General features: G+C 35.3%; 1 protein-coding gene across 10 annotated transcripts in view; it reads left to right on the forward strand.

Annotated features, from left to right (window-relative positions):
• Erbin (erbb2 interacting protein) overlaps positions 1-20,452 on the forward strand; it is a 128,946-nt gene that overhangs the window by 57,260 nt on the left and 51,234 nt on the right. For all 10 annotated transcript variants that reach the window (XM_070031255.1, XM_070031253.1, XM_070031261.1 and 7 more), the window contains exons 7-15: positions 239-295; positions 5,232-5,295; positions 6,785-6,859; positions 8,509-8,653; positions 10,834-10,906; positions 11,364-11,493; positions 11,772-11,887; positions 13,602-13,671; positions 18,907-19,006. In XM_070031255.1, coding sequence (XP_069887356.1) covers positions 239-295; positions 5,232-5,295; positions 6,785-6,859; positions 8,509-8,653; positions 10,834-10,906; positions 11,364-11,493; positions 11,772-11,887; positions 13,602-13,671; positions 18,907-19,006 — 830 coding nt within the window. The remainder of the gene's footprint in view (positions 1-238; positions 296-5,231; positions 5,296-6,784; positions 6,860-8,508; positions 8,654-10,833; positions 10,907-11,363; positions 11,494-11,771; positions 11,888-13,601; positions 13,672-18,906; positions 19,007-20,452) is intronic.

Below are 20,452 nucleotides of genomic sequence, written 5' to 3' on the forward strand. Positions count from 1 at the left end.
CTTGGATTGATAGTTAAGGACAATTTGTCTCTGACATTCTTCCCCATCCCTCACTAAAATGTAAGAAGCAGAAATAAACTGTTCTTTTGTGCTTTTATTCCTTTGTAATATTTAAATATATGAGTCTGCATAGTAGTTAAAGCAATTAATGTTGGCTGCTTTAAAACTTTAGAATGTACATTAGTTTGTTATGTTCCTTGTTTTATCACATATATTTGATTTGTTCTTTGTTTTTCAGATTAACTAAACTTCAGATATTAGAACTTAGAGAAAACCAGTTGAAAATGTTGCCTAAGTAAGTAAAGGTCCTTTTCAAATTTAATTTTGAAATTTTAATCTTTAAGTTAGAAAGGACTGGTTTTGTTTTATTTCTTGAAAAAAGTTTTTCTCTGTAGCTCAAATTGACCTTGAACTCATACTTTCCTTCCTCTGAATACTTAGTGCTGGAATTACATGCACAATCATGCCTGGCTTAGAGCTTTATTATCTAAAAAAATGAATGCAACATACTTTGAAGGACATTTGTGCTCATCATATTTTACTTTATGGTATTAAGTACAAAAATTATGTGTCTGTTGTTGCTGTTTAACATGACACTATGGTGATAGTGATTTTACAGTTCTCCAAAATGGACTGTTTTATGTAAAAAGTAAAAATAAAAAGTAAAAACAAAAAAATAATAAACGAGTCTCAAAAGAAATTTCAGGTTAATGTATTGCAGGTCATAAACATCACTCATGAGAGAGATTCATAGGTCTTTAGTCTTAGAATTTAGCTGTCTGCTTTCTTGTCTTTGTAAATTAGAAATGTGATTGGCTCTGTAATGGTGAGCTATCACTAAGAAGAGATGGCAGTCTAAGAACAAAACTAATCGATGATTTCCTATGGTTTCTTGTTCTTATTTCTGACAGAGTTTAATGAAACAGCCACATTCACATTTACAAACCACTTGTGGCTACTGTTGCACACAGCAGAAAAGTAGAGTAGTTGTGCTCTACAGAGCCTAGATTATTTATTATCTGAATCTTCAAAAAACTTGCCAACGTACAAAAATTGAATGATTTAGACTTGATGTCACATTTTGAGGAACAAAAACATCTTCCTCAAAGCCAGTTCGGTTTACTCAGTTCCTGTGGCATTGCATTTATGTCTCTCACGGTAATGGCCATCATGTGTTAGTAGTGATATACACATGCATATTTACTGCTTTGCCCTGGTCTTTGAAAGCAGAGACAATTTCTATTCTTTATCCACAAATGATAATAACCAAGTAATGGAATATTTATTGCATGAATGAAGTTGACAGTGATGGTTGTGAGTATAAATTAAAGTGAGAATTCTCCATAATAAAATTTCAAGTGTGTATATTTTATTAATTTGTTCTTGGCTTAGATCAAAACTTGAATAATTTCTTAAGAGGTTTGAGTAAACATGATGTAATTATTTACTTTAATAGCTAATGTAATCTGTTAGTCAGCTTTCTGTCACAGTGCCATAGTAAATTGAGATATTTAGAAGAGGAATTTGGGCCTGTGGTGGTGGAGCACAGTCATGTTCTACCATGCTTATGGTAGAACAAAAAGCAGGAAGGGTCCAAGGCCCCAATATTGTGCATTGGCGCAACCCTAGTGATTCAACTTCTTTTCCTTCTATTCACCTCACCAAAAGGTTCTACCAGCTCCCCAGTGTGCTGCAACCTAGGGTCAAGCCTTTAACTATCTTTAGGGTAGGTGAATGTGAAGGGAGGGAATACAGCATGTGGGTCTATGTAGATACTACAGAAGCTAATTAACTGGGGTGTTTTTGGCAGTGCAGTACTAAGGTTTGGACCCGGAGCCTTCTAGGAATGGTTTTGCATTCTTTTTACAAAGAGATTTAACTAAGATTATATTGATGAAATTATAAATATAATTCTTTTTAAGATTTATGATTACAAACCTTAGAGTACTCATAAACTATATAGAGGCCATAAACTGGACACTGGTGGCTCATGTCTGTAAGTTTAGATTGGAAAGATCTCATTTTGAGACCACCGTAGGCAGAAAAGTTCAAGAGACCAACTTCTCGACATAGAGCTGGATGTGATGGTACATGAACATTATCCTGGCTACAAAGGGAAAATTAACATAGCTAGATCATGCTCAGATACACCTGGGTGGGAAGCAAGACTCTGTCTTGAAAATGAACAGGAGAAAAGAGGGTTAAAAGTATGGCTCAGGAAGAGCTCCTGCTTAGCAAGCAGAGGTCCAGAGTTCCAACCCACTGCAGCCAAAAACAACAAATACCACAGAAAGGGAGCTGGGCACAGATTTAACTATTAGGATAGTCATTTGTTTTGAGATTATGAGTATAGACCATTTGGTGATTAAAGATTAAAACAGTGGGATGACCTGATTGTATAAATAGTTAAGTAAAAGTAAATACCGTCTAAAGAATTCTGGAGCACTGTATGCCAAAAACACCAAATTTTATGTACTCTTCCTGTGAGACAGGAGATAAGCTAAAATGGGTTAAGTATAAATAAAAGTTAAAGGTAAAGGAAGGAAATTTGAGGGACACAATTTCATTTTCTCAAAAAGCTTAGTTTCAATTAAAGATAATAAAATATAATAAATACCTGCTAACAAAAAAAGGAAACTTATTTCTGAGATTTCTCAGGTATGTACGTAGAACCTAAGTTGTTATTAGCAACAAAGTTAAGATAGAGCCATGTTTTTCTTGGTGGAATCTATTCCTATTTTTATTAGATATCTATATTCTTCATATTTTCCTAAATAAGTTTTAAAACTTTTCTAGGACATTATCTCTAAATGAGTTTTTTTCCCCAATGCACTGTTTTATATTTGTGTACTTTAAAACTACTGACTTTATAAATTTTCCTCATTGTTCTGTATTTACTTAATATCTGTTAATTTTATCTGTCTGTCCTTCCTTCTTTCTTCCTTCTTCCTTCCTTCCTTCCTTTTTTTCCTTCCTTCCTTCCTTTCTTCCTTCTTTTCCTTCTTTCCTTCTTTTTTGGTTCCAGTACTGGGACTTGAATTCAGGAACTTCACTCTTGTTTGTTTTTTTGCTCAAGTTTGGCACTCTCCTACTTGAGCTGCACTTTTGTTTCTGGCTTTTTGGTAGTAAATTGGAGATAAGAACCTCTCATATCTGTCTGCCCAGGCTGGCTTCATACTGAGATTCTCAGATCTCAGCCATCTAAATAGCTGGGATTATAAGCATGAGCTACCAGAACCTGGCTTACTTGTAATTTTAGTTTGAATTTTATTGGCTCTAGCTTTCAGAAAAGTAGTGTAACAATTATTGTTCTTAAGATTTTGAAATTTTTCAGAGTAATAGTTACTTTGAAGTTTTACAGATAAACAGTTTGGAAAGACTTTTGGGGGATTCTGGTAGAAATGACCATGTATCAGACAAATAGTCTTAATTCATTAATTAATTTGTATTCTGATTTATATATTCTTGATTTATATTGAGAAAATGCAAGCCCATTAATCATATTCTGGCTTGTGGATTTAAATTTATTGAAGCTTCGTGTGTGTGTGTGTGCGCGCGCGTGCATGTGTGCGTGTGTGCGTGTGTGTGTGATGGGGCCTGAACTCTGGGCCTGGGCGCTGTCCCTCAGCTCTTCAGCTCACGGCTGGTTCTCTACCACTTGAGCCACAGCGCCACTTCCGGCTTTTTCTGCTTATGTGGTGCTGAGGAATCGAACCCAGGGCCTCATGCAGGCAAGGCAAGCGCTCTACCACTGAGCTACCTTCCCAGCCCCTATTGCAGCTACTTCTTAACAACAGAATTAAAGTACTGATGAGAACTGGGGTGTGGTAGTATTCAGGAGGCTGAGATCTAAGGATCAAAGCTGGAGACTAGCCCTTGGAGAAATTCCATGAGATTCTTACCTCCAATTAACCACTGAAATCTTGGTAGTGGAGCTGACTCAAGTGGTAGGGTGCTGGCCTTGAGCACAAAAGTTCAGAGACAGCACCCAGTACTTGAGTTCAAGCCCCAGGAATTAAGTGTACACATACTTGCATGCACACATTCATACAATACTGATAAGTCAAAGTTAGAGGATTATGGTTAATTTTCTTTTTTTCATTGTATCAATTTTTAATACCTATTTTTTATTGTAAAGATACTGTACAGAGTGGTTACAGTTACATGAGTAAGGTAATGAATACATTTCCTCTCCAGCATTGTTACCCCTTCCTTTGTTTTTCCCTACCATCCCTTTCCTCCTGAACTCCCCCCATACCCCAAGTTGTAAAGTTTGTTTTCGACATAGTGTCTTGTACATCTCATTGTTATAATGGGTCAACCTGTATCCTTGTTTCAGTTTCAGCATTTTGTTATTTCCCTTTGCCTCCCAAAATGAGAAAAATGTATATACAAGATTCAGGGTACCAGAATCAAATACAGTGAAAACAGGGATTATACCATGGGGGAAGAACATACAAAAGAAACAAAAGAAATCATATAGTATATTAAAAACAACAGCCACATAGAAAAAAACCTCTTGTGTCTCTATTGAGGTTCATTTTACTTAGCACCATCTTATATGGTTATATGTGCATAGCTTTTGACCTTTTCTACTTGTCTGGTAAGATTGTCCTGGATCTATACTAATTATTGCAAATAAGAGAAAACATGAGACCTATGTTTCTTTGGGCCTGGCTTACTTCACTTTGTGTAAAATTTTCCAAGTCTTTCCATTTCCTAACAAATGAGATGATGTCATTCTTTCTGATGGTGAGGTGGAATCTCAGTGTTGTTTTGATTTGCATTTCTTTTACGGCCAGAGAACTTGAGCATTTCTTCACGTGTCTATTGGCCATTCTTATTTCCTCTTCAGAGAAATCTCTCTTGAAGTCTTTAGCCCACTTATTAATCAGGCGGTTGTTTCTTTGAGGACTTGTTGTTGGGGGATTTAATTTTTTGAATTCTAAGTATATTTTAGATATGAGGACTTTGTCCATTGTATGGCTAGTGAAGATCTTTTCTCAATCTGTGGGCTTTCTATTGATCTTGCTAGGTTTGTCCTTTGCCTTGCAGAAGCTCTGCAGTTTCATGTAATCCCATTTGATGGATAATTTATTTTCTTAGAGAATTAACATTTTTTAAACAAATGAAAGACTATTCATTATATAAGTGTTTTAAGCTATGAAATTTAAAGCTTTTATGTAACTGATATTTTTATAGTTAATTTTTTCTTACTCCATTGTTATTAGAACGATGAATAGACTGACTCAGCTGGAAAGACTGGATTTGGGAAGTAATGAATTCACAGAAGTGGTAAGTTTTTATCATTTATCCTATCCAAATGTCTTTTTTTTGGGGGGGGGGGGCGGTCGTGGGGCCTGAACTCTGGGCCTGGGCGCTGTCCCTCAGCTCTTCAGCTCAAGGCTAGCACTCTACCACTTGAGCCACAGCGCCACTTCTGGCTTTTTTCGTTTTGCTTATGTAGTGCTGAGGAATCAAACCCAGGGCCTCAGGCATGCAAGGCAAGCGCTCTACCACTGAGCCACCTTCCCAGCCCCTATCCAAATGTCTTATATTTGATTAAGAACAAATGTGAATATGGAGTAATTTTCTTTAAAAATATAATGGATAAAGTATGAAAGTTCTTAATCTAAACTTGCCAGATAGAAAAATTAGCCAGATACATGAGAAAAATCTAGCAAAAGTATAGATAAAATATGCAATTAAGGAAAGGTCCATGGAAGAGATACAGAGTATACAGAAAATTTGAGAGATTCTAAGTAGAAAAATTTTTTATCTAGTCTGATTCCCATGACTCATGCTTTATCTTAACTACTCAAGAGTCTGAGATCTGAGAACTGGAGTTTTAAACAAGCCTGTGAGACTTTTTTTTTTCTGTCGGTCATGGGGCCTGAACTCTGGGCCCTGAGTGCTGTCCCTCAGCTCTTCAGCTCAATGCTAGCGCTCTACCACTTGAGCCACTGCACCACTTCTGGTTTTCTGAGTGGTTTATTAGAGATAGGAGTTTCACGAACTTTCCTGCCTGGGCTGGCTTTGAACCGCGATCCTCAGATCTCAGCCTCCTGAGTAGGCTAGGATTACAGGTGTGAGCCACTCAGACTTTTTACACTCCCACTAGCCAGACTCTGAGACTTTTTACACTCCCACTAGCCTTTAAAAAGCTGGAAGTGAGTGTGTGGCTCAGGGTGTCTTGAAATTATGTCTGGGGCACAGGTGTGGCCTGTGATTCTCCTATTTATTCTCAGTGGAGTTGGGATGAATGGCATGTGCCACTGCATTTTGTTGAGATGGGGGCTCATAGACTTTTTGATGAGCATGATCTGAACTATAGTCCTTCTGTTTTCCACTTCCTGAGTAGTTGGTATTATAGTCATGAGCTTCTCAGGACAACTTAGGAATTAACCAGGATATTTTTTCCATGTGATGATGCTTTTCCTTTATTGGACATTTAGGATATAAGTTGCCTTTTTCTTTGTTTACTAATATAAGCAGGTATAAATGTATTTGATATTTTTAAGGTTTTCTAAAAGGCTTTATCTTTATACTTAATAATGATGAATGAGATTATCTTTTTATTGTACATTTCTGAGTAGTAGGTCCAATTTTTTTGTTAACTATATACTCAACTTTACTGTGTTATCCAAAGCTCAAGAGAGTTTTATGTTCCCCCCAACTTTTCCCTTTATTATTTTAAAACTAAAGATTACATTAAAAATTACTAGAACTTCTTTGCCAGATAAAAATATTCATGTAAATTAATTGTGTTTTCCTCTCTTAACAGCCTGAAGTTCTTGAGCAACTAAGTGGATTGAAAGAATTTTGGATGGATGGGAATAGACTGACTTTCATTCCTGGGGTATGTATTGAAAATTTTAAATGGCTTTACTTGTTGGTGGATGTCCTTTGCATTATTTGTATTTTTGCATTTGAAATTACTTTTTTAGTGTGTGCTGGTCCTGGGGCTTGAACTTAGCCTGGTGCTGTCTCTGAGCTTTTGTGCTCAAAGTTAGTACTCATCCATTTGAGTCATAGCTCCACTTCTGACTTTTTGGTGGTTAATTGGAAATAGGAGTCTCATGAGCTTTCCAGCCTTGTCTGGCTTCAAACTGTGATCCTCACTCTTAGCCTCCTGAGCAGGTAGGATTACAGACATGAGCCACCAATACCTGGCTGAATTTTGTTAAAAGAAAATAGATTTTTTAATTTAGCTATACTTTTCATGGGGAGGTTGATACTGGGGATTAAACTCAGCCTCATGTTTTATAGGTAGATTCTGTACCATACCACCCTCTAAGTGTGTGTGTGAATGCATGTGTGCATGTGTGCAAATGCACTCCAGTACTGAGGTTTGAACACAGGGCCTAGAATTTATCCCTGAGCTTTTTGCTCAAGGTTGGCATTCTACCACTTGAGCAACACTCCACTTTTGTTTTTTTGGTGGTTAATTAGAGATAAAAGTCAAACTGACTTTCCTGCCTAGTCTAGCCTCAAATTGTGATCCTCAGATCTCAGCCTTCTAAGTAGCTAGGATTATACGTATGAGCCATAGGCTCATCTTACTACTCTCCAGGACATCCTGGATTATTATTGTCTGGTTTACACTTAACATGGAACTGGAATGACCATCATATCAACCATATTGGTTGAGATGCAGTTGCATACTTTTTGCTTAGTCTAGGCCTGGAACTGTAATCCTTGTCCTGAGTAGCTAGGATTACAGGTGTTGAGCTATACATACCCAGTTTTTTACTATAAGTGCTTCTTAATTAAAATCTAAAACTTTCCATGATAAGCTTTTGTAAGACAGTCTGTTTTAATATTGCGAAGTATAACATTTTACCTAGAATTAGCAAGTGAATTTATTTCCTTACTCAATTTGCCCAGAAAAAAAACTTAGAATTTTTTGAAATTATTATTAAGGAGTTGTAAGTTACATAATGTGTACAGTGCTTCTTGGACAGTGTCCCTTTCCTTCTCTTTCCTCCATTTTTCCCCTCCTGTTTTACCCATAAGTTGCATAGTTCCTTTTTTATATACAGTGACTGTATTTTCTTACCCTTCCACCTTCCCTTCCTGTATTCCCATTTTGCCCCCCACTAAAAAAATAAACAAAAAAACGTGTTTCTATTTCCTGGAGTTTGTTTTGATAAATAGTATTTTAAATGTTCAGAGGGATTATGCTTTTGGGTTTTTTTCCTAACTATACCTCTCCTTTCATTTGTTATATAATTTACTTCTTTGTTTATGGTACTATGTTTTCATTTATTTTAAAGAAGTCCTATTTTTGTAATTGTAATAATTACAAGCTGTGTCACCACTCTCAGCTGTTGAGATGAGATCTTTCTCATGTACTTTTTACCTGGGCTGGCCTAGACCTCCACTCCCCAGTCTCTGCCTTCCACGTAGCTAGGTTTATAAGCTTCAGCCACTGTGCCCATCTTACTACCTAAATTTTTAGTGAGTAGTAGGGTAATTGTATTTTCCTTTTTTTTTTTTTACTTACAGTTTATTGGTAGTTTAAAACAGCTCACCTATTTGGATGTTTCTAAAAATAATATTGAAATGGTTGAAGAAGGAATTTCAGCATGTGAAAACCTCCAAGATCTCCTGTTATCCAGTAATTCACTTCAACAACTGCCTGAGACTATTGGTAACTTGCTTTTGGATTCAAGTCATTTTTATTAAAATTCTGGCCTTCCATGTAACTCAAAAATTGTTAGTAGTTTCACCAGATGGACTACCACAGAACAAGTTGTACTTAAATTTTTCTGATGTCATCAGCTGTACAATTTGCTCCTTTAATGATGTTACTATCTTTTTACTATCTTTTTATTTACTCTAAGGATAACAAATTTTTAAATTATAATACAGTAAACCCACCTTACTCAGAGATAATACAACAATTTTGTTCAAGTGTGCTCAAAAATTTTTTTCTCCACATGCTTTATGCTACGTGGAGAGAAGCTCTCAGTCCTGTGTTATCTGTTTTTAGCCTCTGTATTCTGAGCATTCACAGTTTTTTCTCTTGGCAATCTCATTGGAGTTATATACCCATGGATACTAAGGGTCTGCTGTATAAAGTTAAATTCCTTAAAAAGAAGTTAATTTTTCTAATTTTCTTTTAAATAATAGTCCTTATTTAGTAACTTTTTTTTCAAGCCTACTTCATTATAGGTGTACAAGGGAAAAAAAAACATACTTCAAAATCATGTAGACATCTTTAGTTGTTACTGGATCTGTATTTCTGAAGTCATTTGTTCAGTGAAGTATCGAGGGAATTGAATTATTTTGATGAAAGACATAGTTGTGATGTCAATACAAAATATTTTTTTGTTTTCCTCAAAACTATATAGTTAAGGTAGTTTTGAAAATTCATTAGCATTTTTGTTTGTTTTTGAGACAAGTTCTCTGTACATACTGAATACAGACTTTTTTTGTTTTTTTTGGTCATGGGGCCTGAACTCTGGGCCTGGGCAGACTTTTTTTTTTTTTTTTTTTTTTTTTTGGTCACGGGGCCTGAACTCTGGGCCTGGGCGCTGTCCCTCAGCTCTTCAGCTCAAGGCTAGCTTAGCGCTCTACCACTTGAGCCACAGCGCCACTTCTGTCTTTTTTTCTTTTTGCTTATGTGGTGCTGAGGCATAGAACACAGGGCCTCATGCATGCAAGGCAAGCGCTCTACCACTGAGCCACCTTTCCAGCCCCAGACATATTTTTTATCTAAGGTTTGATTAATAAATGCTATTCCCAAGAGGACAAAGCCTGATCACTCTTTCTGTGTTTTTTGTTTTTTGCTGGCTATTTTGTTGGTAGAATCTAGTCACCTATCCTTCCTGGGCTGGTCTTCCAAACCAAAATCCTTCTATCTCTGACTCCTGAGTAACCATGATAACAGATGTGAACCATAGGCACTCTGTTGGCCTTTAACTATTAATACTCTTGTTTTAGCCTTCTGTGTGTTGAGATTGTAGAAATGTGTCACCCAGCCTAGCAGTTTTACCTTAACCAGTATTTTTTAATTAAAAAAATACTTTGGTCAGTAATTTTTAAATTAAGATATACTTCAGTGTAGCTGGGCACCAGTGGCTCACACCTGTAATCCTAGCTTCTCAGGAGGCCGAGACCTGAGGATCTCGGTTCAAAGCCAGCCTGGGCAGGAAAGTCCGTGGGACTCTTATCTCTTGTTAACCACCAAAAAACTGGAAATGGTGCTGTGACTCAAGTGGTAGAGTGCTCACTTTGAGCGCTTTTAATTTTTTGCTGGTCCTGGGGCTTGAATTCTATTAGGTGCTGTCCCTGAGCTGCTTTTTTTGCTAAAGGCAAGCGGTCTACCAGTTGAGCCACAGCGTCACTTCTGTTTGTTTAAAGTGGTTTATTGGAGATAAGAGTCTCCCTGACCTTGCTGCCTGGGTTGGCTTCAAACTGTGATCCTCAGATATCTCCTCCTGAGTAGCTGGGATTAAAGGCATGAGCCACCGGTGCCCTAATAATCTTTAATGTTTCAATTCAGAAAGTTTGCAATATGTTTTTCTCTGTTGTGTGGCATTGTTTTTAGAACAATTTTCTCATCTTACAAAGTTTATATTTTAGTGGAGGAGTTAGTAGACAGATAAATAGCATATTAAAAAATGATATAGAAAAAAAGGGAAAAATGATATAAGTGAAAATTGAAAATTTAATGTAAGGAAATTAAATTAATGGATTGGAATGCTGTGTCTTTTAGATAGGTTGGCTTGGTAAAGTTCTAATTTTTGTCAAATGTGAAGTATCTCGCATTGATTGTTGGATTTGCTTTCTAGTTTGAACTGAAGTTTTATATGTTGTTCTCAATAGGTTCATTGAAGAATGTTACAACTCTTAAAATAGATGAAAACCAGTTAATGTATCTACCAGACTCTATAGGAGGGTAAGTTTTTTTTTTTAAGTTTTAAATGTATAGACTTTGAGAATTGTATTTTTATGATGGAAGAGGTTACTGATCAAGAAGCATCAACACCTAGGTGGACATGTTAAATTGTAACCCTCTTATACCAGATTTGGAAGTTCAGGAAAAAAAATAAGAAAAAGATTTAAAAGAAAGAAAAAATTTTAATTTTAATTCAGCTTATGTATATATTTTCAGATGTTTACATAAAATATAAAGGAAATTCCATAAACATTTAAATAAGTAATTGGAATATACGTTGGATATTTTATAATAAAAATAAAGATATTATTGGTAAAGTTATTATTGATAAAGTTTAACTTTATGAAATTTCATATAGTTTGTTAAAATCAGGCCCAAATATTTACATGTGCTTAAATTTTGGATTATATATAGAAAATATTTTTAAAATAAAATATATTTCCATTGATAATTAAAGGTTAGTATCAATAGAAGAACTGGATTGTAGTTTCAATGAAATTGAAGCTTTGCCTTCATCAGTTGGACAGCTTACTAATATAAGAACCTTTGCTGCAGATCATAATTACTTACAACAATTACCCCCAGAGGTACTGTAAAGTTTTCTACTTTTATCTCTTTGCCCTTTTCTAATTTAGTTTAACTATTCAGTGTTATTTTAATATTTCCTTCCTAAAGTAACTTGTTAATTATTTCCTGAATAGTTATTAGCTATGTTAATTTGGGGGAGATATTCCTAAATATTTCAGTACATATAATTAAAGTTATTTTTATAAATGAAAATGCTATTCATAGCTTTTATATGTAATATTTCTATCTCACTAACTTACAGACCATATTTTTTATCTCATTTATACTTCTCTTTCAGATTGGAAACTGGAAAAATATAACTGTGTTGTTTCTCCATTCTAATAAGCTTGAGACACTTCCTGAAGAAATGGGTGATATGCAAAAATTGAAAGTCATTAATTTAAGTGACAATAGGTGTGTAATACCACATTTTTCAGTTAGTTTATAGAATACATTGACTGAAATTAAAGTTTCATGTGAAAGGTGATTAGTTGATGGTGGTTGTTTCTTGTTTCATGTATATTTGAAATTTTTTTAAACAAAGATTTTTATTGTGTCTGCTGTGATTTTATCATGCTGTGGTTTTCACTATTCATTTCGGATCCATATATATTCAGCCCTAATTCTCTTTTTATAATAAACCTTTAATCATTCCTAAAGTCAGATCTGCCCCTTCCATAGTATTATTAAACAACGCAATATTTGAATTTAGCCTGTTGCTTATACTATTCTGGCCATTCTTTCATCTTGGGCTACAGAGCCAGAATGTCAATGTCAAATTAATCATTAGGACTGCTGAATTGGAATAGGATTTACATTAGAAACAGTGTTTATAACTGTTCCTGAGGTGAAGATAGTGAGAATGGTAAAGGCCATTTGTAGAGTCTTTCACTACTTTCATATTATCTTAGGAGAGCTTCAAAACAACCCTATGAAATAATAGCACAAGCGGTATTTCTGTTCTAGGTCAAAAATTTTAAATCTCATGTTCATAAAATTTGTAGAGTTTTAAATACTCTAATGTAAATTGATTCATTTTTTAAAAATACTTCCTTATTAAGTCTCTTCTTACTTTATATTTTTCCCAAACTAGTGCACTAGGTTCTGACAAATTGCCTTGAAAGGTAGGCATAGTAGAAACTAGTGAGACCTAAAATAGCAAGGTTGAAGAGACACTCTGTTTAAATATGATACTATTTTAATTTAACATTCTAATAAATATGTTTCTTTGTTTTTACTTATTATCTTAAAATAGTCACCTTGACTATTTAAGTACTGGCTCACAGAAAATAGAGTATTACAGTTTTTATAACAGACTATCTTTAGGAATGCTTTATTTAACAGATGGTTCTGTTAATACAAATAAATAATCAAAAGCAATTTTATTGCTTAATGTATCCTTGTCTTTCTTATAAGGCAGACAATTGGCAGTTATTGTTTAACAGATTATTTGTGAGTGTGTGTGGATTAGCACATGAGTGCCAGTCCTGGAGGTTGAACTCAAGGCCTGAGCACTGTCCCTGCTCCCTGAGCTTTTTTGTTCAAGGCTAGTAAGTATTCTACCACTTTTGAGCCACAGCTTCACTTCCAACTTTGTGTATATGTGTGTGTGTCTGTCTGTCTGTCTCTGTCTGTCTGTCTGTCTGTCTGTCTGTCTGTCTGTGTTGTGGTTAATTGGAGATAAGAATCTGATGACTTTCCTACCTGGGTTGGCAATGCACCAGGATCCTTAGACCTCAGCCTCCTGAGTAGCTAGAATTGTAGTCATGACCAACAGAAACCCAACTTAACAGATCAGATAATATTTGAAGTAACTAGATTATTCATTTTTTGCTTGCTGAATTGATTAAATTGAAAAATTGTTTTTAAAATTTGATAGTCTTACATTCTATACAAAGACTATATTGGGCTTTTCTCTCCTTTTCATTCTGTTTGCATATACCACTTTATAGCATTGTTTAGAAAACCATTAGATTTAGCTTTCATTTGTTTTGTTTTATTTGTTTTTGTGGTACTGAGAATAGAACCCAGGAGTCTTGTGCATGCTAAATTACTGCTCCAATCTATATCTTGGAGTCTTTTTAAATATTCTCATCTTACAGTTTAATTTTTGTTTGTTTCCCTACAGATTAAAGCATTTGCCCTTTAGCTTTACAAAACTGCAGCAGTTGACTGCTATGTGGCTCTCAGATAATCAGGTGGGCATTCTGATTTTGTAATTTAATGGAATTCCAATTATGCAATATAACTGTACAGTCTTGATCATTTAAAGGGAGATACATATAGGTGCACATATAAAAATGCATTGTATGTTTATATTAAGTAAAATCTCAGAAATATTTAGAAAATAATTTTTATGATGCAGGTACTGGTTTATAAATAGTAAATGTACTTGGACCTTGCCTAGTGTCTAAACCCATTTAAATGTAGAGAGATTAGGAAATCATACTTAGTAGTGCCAAATTATAATATCATTATCCCATGTATTTGTTGGTTTTTTTGGGATGAGTTCATTAAAATTTACTTTGTGCATTTTTCAAGAATACAATGTATTATATTTTTAAGTAAAATTAAAGTTTGTGCAAAGAAGTTACCATTTCATAAGTTGAGTATTTTTGGTTTTTTTGGACAATTGTCATGCCTTCTTTCACTTCTCCCAAGTTTCCCCCTCCCATACCTGTCCTCAAGTTATATAGATCATTTTCCACATAGTGTATACTGAATAGCATTATTGCATTTATTTTCCCTTCCTTCCTCCCTTTCTGAGCCCCTCCCACCAAAAAACCCAAAGAAAAACAAACATCACCAACAATAACAACAAAAACAATACATCATTTTTAACGATAGTTGCCATGGTGTATAGCAGAACTCTTGAATTTCTTCTTCCTGTTGAACTGAAATTTTATGTTCTTTGCCTAGTATATTCTCTCCTACCCCTTGCCACAGCCTCTGTTAACTATTTTATTGTTTTCTGTGAATTCTTCTATTTTTGAATGCACATTAAGTGACAACATGTGGTATTTGTCTTACGTTTCTGTGTCTGGCTTATTTCACTTAGTATAATGTGCTCCAGGTTCATCCATATTGTTACAAATGGCAAGATTTTCTTCTTCTAAAGACAAGAATATTTCTCTTTGTATATATATATATATATATATATATATATATATATATATATATACTAAATTGTCTTCATTCATCCTTCATTCATCCATTGATAGACAGTTGGGTTGATTTTTTTTTTATCTTGGCTATTGGGAATAATACTACAAACTTGTGATTCAAATAAACTAGGAAGTAAATTTATAAATAGTAATGGAAAAAAAGGACATAATGCTTTCAGGAGTAATTGTTAGACATTCCTGTTTGAGAACAGGAACAAGTTTGAGAAGTCAAACTTGTAGTGATACTAGTTGTTTAGCTATGTGTTATGGAGAAAACAGACCATTGGAATGATCTGGTCTATAATTTTGGTAAGGCAGGTATAACAAAAAGACAGCAAAGGGTAGAAAAGTCAGGAACAAAGTATGAAGAGTATGTTCAAAGATCTAGAAACTGACAGCTTTGGTGAGCGTGATCAGCAAGTACTGTGGGAGGAGCAGTGGGGTGGGAGTGCTGTGTGGTATCTTAGCGTTCTCTGCTGCTCATCTCTCACTATTCTTCAAGTCTCCTCTTTAGGTGTAGTTCTTCTCCCAGTGTCTTACATAATTGCATGAGACCCTCTTACTTTCTCCATTCTATTTGAAACACCGTCTTCAACCCAGTATAGCACCTAAACTGCATTTCACATAGTGTGGTGGCTCTTTGACATTGTTATGCAGGTGTCTCAGTCAACCCGATATTGAGCATACCTTCTGCTCCAAATATTGATTTTCTTGGGTTCCTTAAGTCAGTAATAAGAACTATGTGATGAGTCAAAGTTGTGGGGACTGTAACCCTTAACCATGGTTTCATCTGTACTTCAGTCCAATCCATCACTTAAGTCCTACTGAACCTTAAATATCTTGGTTGTTAGTGCACTTTGCTTTATCCCTGCTGCCACCTCTCTTAATGGCTGTTTTCCATCTTTCACATTGTCTTGAAGTGTCCAATACACTAATACTAGTGTCATAAAATAAATCCAAAGTGAGATTAGTGTATGGATTTTTTTTATCATTAGTACAAACAAAATATAAAGTAAGTTATTTTTCAAATAGGGCTTTTCGTGTTAGTTCAGTCACAGTTAACCTAACCAGTGCCTCCTATATACCGGGATTGTAAGCATGTGATGTTGCCCCCAGTTTATTTGTTAAGTAGCGGCATCTTGGTAACTTTCTCCCAGGTTGGCCTTGAAATCAAATCCTATTATCTCCAGAGTAGATGGGATAGGATCCTGCTATGTAGTCTAGCCAGACTGTCCTCAAACTTATGATCCTCTTGCCTGAGACCTGAGATTTGCAAGCATGTGCCACCATATTTAGCTTAAAATAATTTTACCTTTTTTTTTTTTTTTTCCTGTACTGAGTATTGAACCTCTTTTTTGTTGATACTGAGGTTTGAACTCAGGGGCTGTGTTTGTTAGGAAGGTGCTTTACCATTTGAGCTACAGCCCAGTGCTGTTTGTTTACTTTCTTTAAGGTATTTTCCAGGTCTTGCTTTATGTCCAAGCCAGCTTGCCAACTAAGAAAGAGCTATCTGTTGTTGTTGTTGTTATTATTATTATTATTTGTATTTGTATTTGAAAATGCTAAAAACAGAGGCATTAGAGTTCCATAAATCAGGCAAAGAGTACATTTCCTTTGGGGCAATGTCATCTGTTCCCTCGCTCTCTCCATTTCTCCCTCCCATTCCATCCACAAGTTGTATAGTTCTTTTTCTATGTAGTGCCTAGTGAGTACCATTGCTGCATTTGTTTACTCTTTATCCCTCCATTTCTGTGCCTCCTCTTATACTCCCAAAGACATAAAAACAAACAATACATAAAAGAAAACTAAAACAGCCAAAAAAAAAAAAACCCCAAAACCCTGTTTCTACTTCGTGGAGTTCATTTTGATAAGGTATTTTGTATGATCAGATGCACAAGGACATCGTGCCTTTCTATTCCTCTAGTAAAAGTGTCCTCCTTTGTTCTCACTGTGTGTGAATGTCTCTTTTGTTAAGATGAGGATCACACCAACTTTTTGCCTCTGATGACCATAAATCACTGTCCTTTTGATCTCTACCTCCTGGGTAGCTGGGATTACAGGCATAAGCTACCTCTTCTAGTCCATCTTTTTGCCTTCTAAAAAAGTATAGCAGCTAGGTGTCAGTGGCTCACGACTGTAATCTTAGGTACTCAGAAGGCTGAGATCTGAGGACTGTGGTTCTAGGCCAGTTGGGGCAGGAAAGTCTGTGGGACTCTTATTACCAACTTATCACCAAAAAACCATAAGTAGAGCTATGGCTTAAGTGGTAGAGTTGATAGCCTTGAGCAAAAAATCTCAGGGATAGTACCCAAGACCTGAGGTCAAGCTTTAGAACTAGTAACCCCTTTCCCCCGCAAAAAGAAAAAATAACTAGAAAATTATAAACTATCTATGGCTTCCTTTTTATTTATTTATTTTTATTGGTTGTTGGGCTTGAACTCAGGGTTTGGGTACTGTCCCTGGATTTTTTTTTTTTTTTTTTTTTGTCTTTTCTTTTTTGGTACTGGGAATCAAACCCAGGACGTTGCACTTGCTAGGCAAGCGCTTTGCCACTGAGCTACATCCCAGCCCCCTGTCCCTAGATTTTTAAAACTCAAGGCTACTGCTCTACACTTTGAGCCACAGTGCCACTTCTAGTTTATTGGTATTTGATTGGAGATAAGAGTCTCACAGACTTTTCCTGCCTGGGCTGGGTTTGAACCACAGTCCTCAGATCTCAGTCTCCTGAGTAGCTAGGATTATAGGCTTGAGCCACCTGCACCCAGCTATGGCTCCCAGTTTTGTGTCACGTTATAGTTCTGTTAGATAATACTGAGTTTCCTGACTTACGCTATTGTAGCAGGTCTCTGTCTCTATTATTGCCCACACTTCTAGTGCCATATTACATCCATTCTGACCCATATTTTATGTAACTTAAGTGATCTTTTCATTTGATCCTAGCACTAAACTATTTAAATCTTTTTGATTTTTCTTTTTACCATGTAACTCCAGAGCTTATCTTCACTATGCATCTTTTCACCAAATGAGATCTATTTTTGTATAATACTTTTAGACAGGAGATAAGTCTTGTGAGGTCTGGTGTAAAATTCTCCACTTAGGACACCACGTTGCAGTCAACATGTTTTACATTTTGGAACATTACAGATTTTTTAGAGGATGATCAACCTGAATATCAATTCTACCAGTAGGCCAAGGGCTAATAAGAAAAGAAATTGAATGTAGAGGAAAGGTGTATATACCTCAAAGGAATAGGAGTTTAAATTTGAGAATAAAACAGCAATGATCTCACAGTGTTATAAATGCTGTCTTCACCTCCTGATTTGGGGTGTCTATAGGAGGATAATCATCCTATATTTGAGATTTCAGGGAAGCAGTATCTTTGGAAAGGATACTTCTCCTTCCCATTATTTTAGGAAGTCAAGAAAAATGTTCCAGGTTTGCCAGTTGGCTTATTGCAGACAAAGAAGGGGGTCACAAAGTTTTGAATGTTTGATCAATAGTAAGATTACAGGATAAGAATAGTTTATCAGGTTTTCACAAGAATTAACTAATAGTATGGTGAGAAGAGTGGGCTGGATAATTCCTCTGCCTACCTATAGTTACTCAAGGCTTTTATTGGGAAAATTTTAGCTGAAAAAGTTTGAAAAATAATTGGGCATATTAAGAAGTAAGCCTAAAGTATTTGTCAAGAGGGAAAAAAAACCCTTGAGAAAAAAACAAGTCTACAATACCTGGGGGCACCACCACTGAGTAACATGGTGCCGTTTATGAAGATGAAACAGGAGGAGGAGAGAGAAGCAGTTTATAGCTTAATGGTTGTTGTAAGCACTCTACTTTTAGCTACTAGAATAAACTTTCAAATAGATTAAACCTTCCAAATGATTTTTTCCAAAAGCATCTTTGCAAAATAAATTACCTAAGAAGGCAAAATAACAAAATGGAAAGTCCTATTTTTTAATTTTATTAAATAAACATTGTAATAAAGTAATTCTTGGATTGTGTGTGTGTGTGTGTGCATGTGCGCGTGTGCATGCGCCTGGTATATGAAATATTTTAGTGATAACTACGAAACACTGAATTTGCCTTAAACAAAAAAAAATTTTTTTCTGTATGTTTCAAATCAGTGCTTAAAGTTTTTTTATGGTATGTATTTAGATTTGTTTTTATAACCTATACCTTGCTTATGTAAAACATGGTGAGTTTTTGTGCAGAGGAATTGCTAGATTTGTCTTTGCTTCTGAAGATTAAACATTTATTTTCTTTCCCTAGTCCAAACCTCTGATACCTCTTCAAAAAGAAACTGATTCAGAGACTCAGAAAATGGTGCTTACTAACTACATGTTCCCTCAGCAGCCAAGGACTGAGGATGGTAGGAATTTAAGAATTTCTTTTTTTTAATACGTTTTTTATTGTACAAATTAAATGTACAGAGGGTTAAAGTTACATGAGTAAGGTAATGAGTACATTTTCTATTGAGCATTGTTGCCTCCTCTGTTTTTCCCTTACCATGTCTTCCTTCTCCACCTCCCCAACTCCTGCCACTCCCTCCTCCCACCGAAGTTGTAAAAGCTCATTTTCAACATAGTGACTTGTACATCTCATTGTTACTATGGGTCAACCTGTATCCCTATTTAAGCATTTTGTTTTTTCCCTTCTCCTCCCCAAATTAGAAAAGTGACATGTATATACAAGATGCAGGCACCAGATTCAAATACAGTGAAAACGAGTTATACTGTGGGGAGGAACACACAAAAGAAACAAAAAAAAAAAAAAAAATCACATAGTACATTATAAGTACATTAAGAAGAACAGCAACAAAGATTCTTTTTAAAAACAAATACTGAAGGGGCTGGGAGGGTGGCTCAGTGGTAGAGTTATTGCCTTGCATGCTTGAGGCCCTGGGTTAGATTCCTCAGCACCACATAAGCAAAAATAAAAAAGCCGGAAGTGGCACTGTGGCTCAAGTGGTAGAGCGCTAGCCTTGAGCTGAAGAGCTGAGGGACAGCACCCAGGCCCAGAGTTCAGGCCCCACAACCGGACCCCCCCAAAAAAACAAATACTGAATAATCAAAACAAAGGTGCCAAATAAATTTTAAGTCTCAAAGGCATTACTATTTTTTTGGAACTTTAAAATATTGATCAAAAAAGTTCTCCCATAATAACGAGGAAATAAAGAAATGTCTCTTGAATTACAGTCAATTGAACTTAAGAGATTTAAGTGTATTATATGCTTCCTTAAATTCCTTTAAATCAAATTGCTGACACCCTCAATTGTAGATTTCTGTTTTTAAAACCACATTTAATTAAATGTTAAGACTGCATTTTAAATGTATGTAATTAGAAGTACTGAACCAGAAAATATTTATAATATTACCCTTGGATTCTGTATATTATTAGAAGATGAGCTATAAAACTCTGGCTATAAATATTACTCTATAGTTGTTTCATACAGCTTGTCTGAAGACTAAGGAACAGTTGTTTTTAACATGTTGTATTATGTCTGAATGTGTGTATAAACTACATGTTTCCTTAGCAGCCAAGGACTGAGAATGGTAGGAACTTATTTTTTTTACAAAGACACACTGACTGATCAAAGCAAAATTGCTAAATGAATTTTAAGTTGCCAAGACTTTTTACTGTTTGTGGGACTTAGGAGAATTTTAAATAATTCTTAAAATACATGATTGTAATATATGTTTGCATCTTTTTTCTGAAGCAAGTGAAAATACCTATGGTCTGAATTACTCATAAACTTAAGTCTTAATATATAAGAAAATATAACACTGAAGAAAACATAAAATAATCATGTTCTTAA

This window comes from Dipodomys merriami, unplaced genomic scaffold, assembly GCF_024711535.1.
Source record: "Dipodomys merriami isolate MVZ:Mamm:240054 unplaced genomic scaffold, mDipMer1.0.p SCAF_20, whole genome shotgun sequence".
Taxonomy (NCBI): domain Eukaryota; kingdom Metazoa; phylum Chordata; class Mammalia; order Rodentia; family Heteromyidae; genus Dipodomys; species Dipodomys merriami.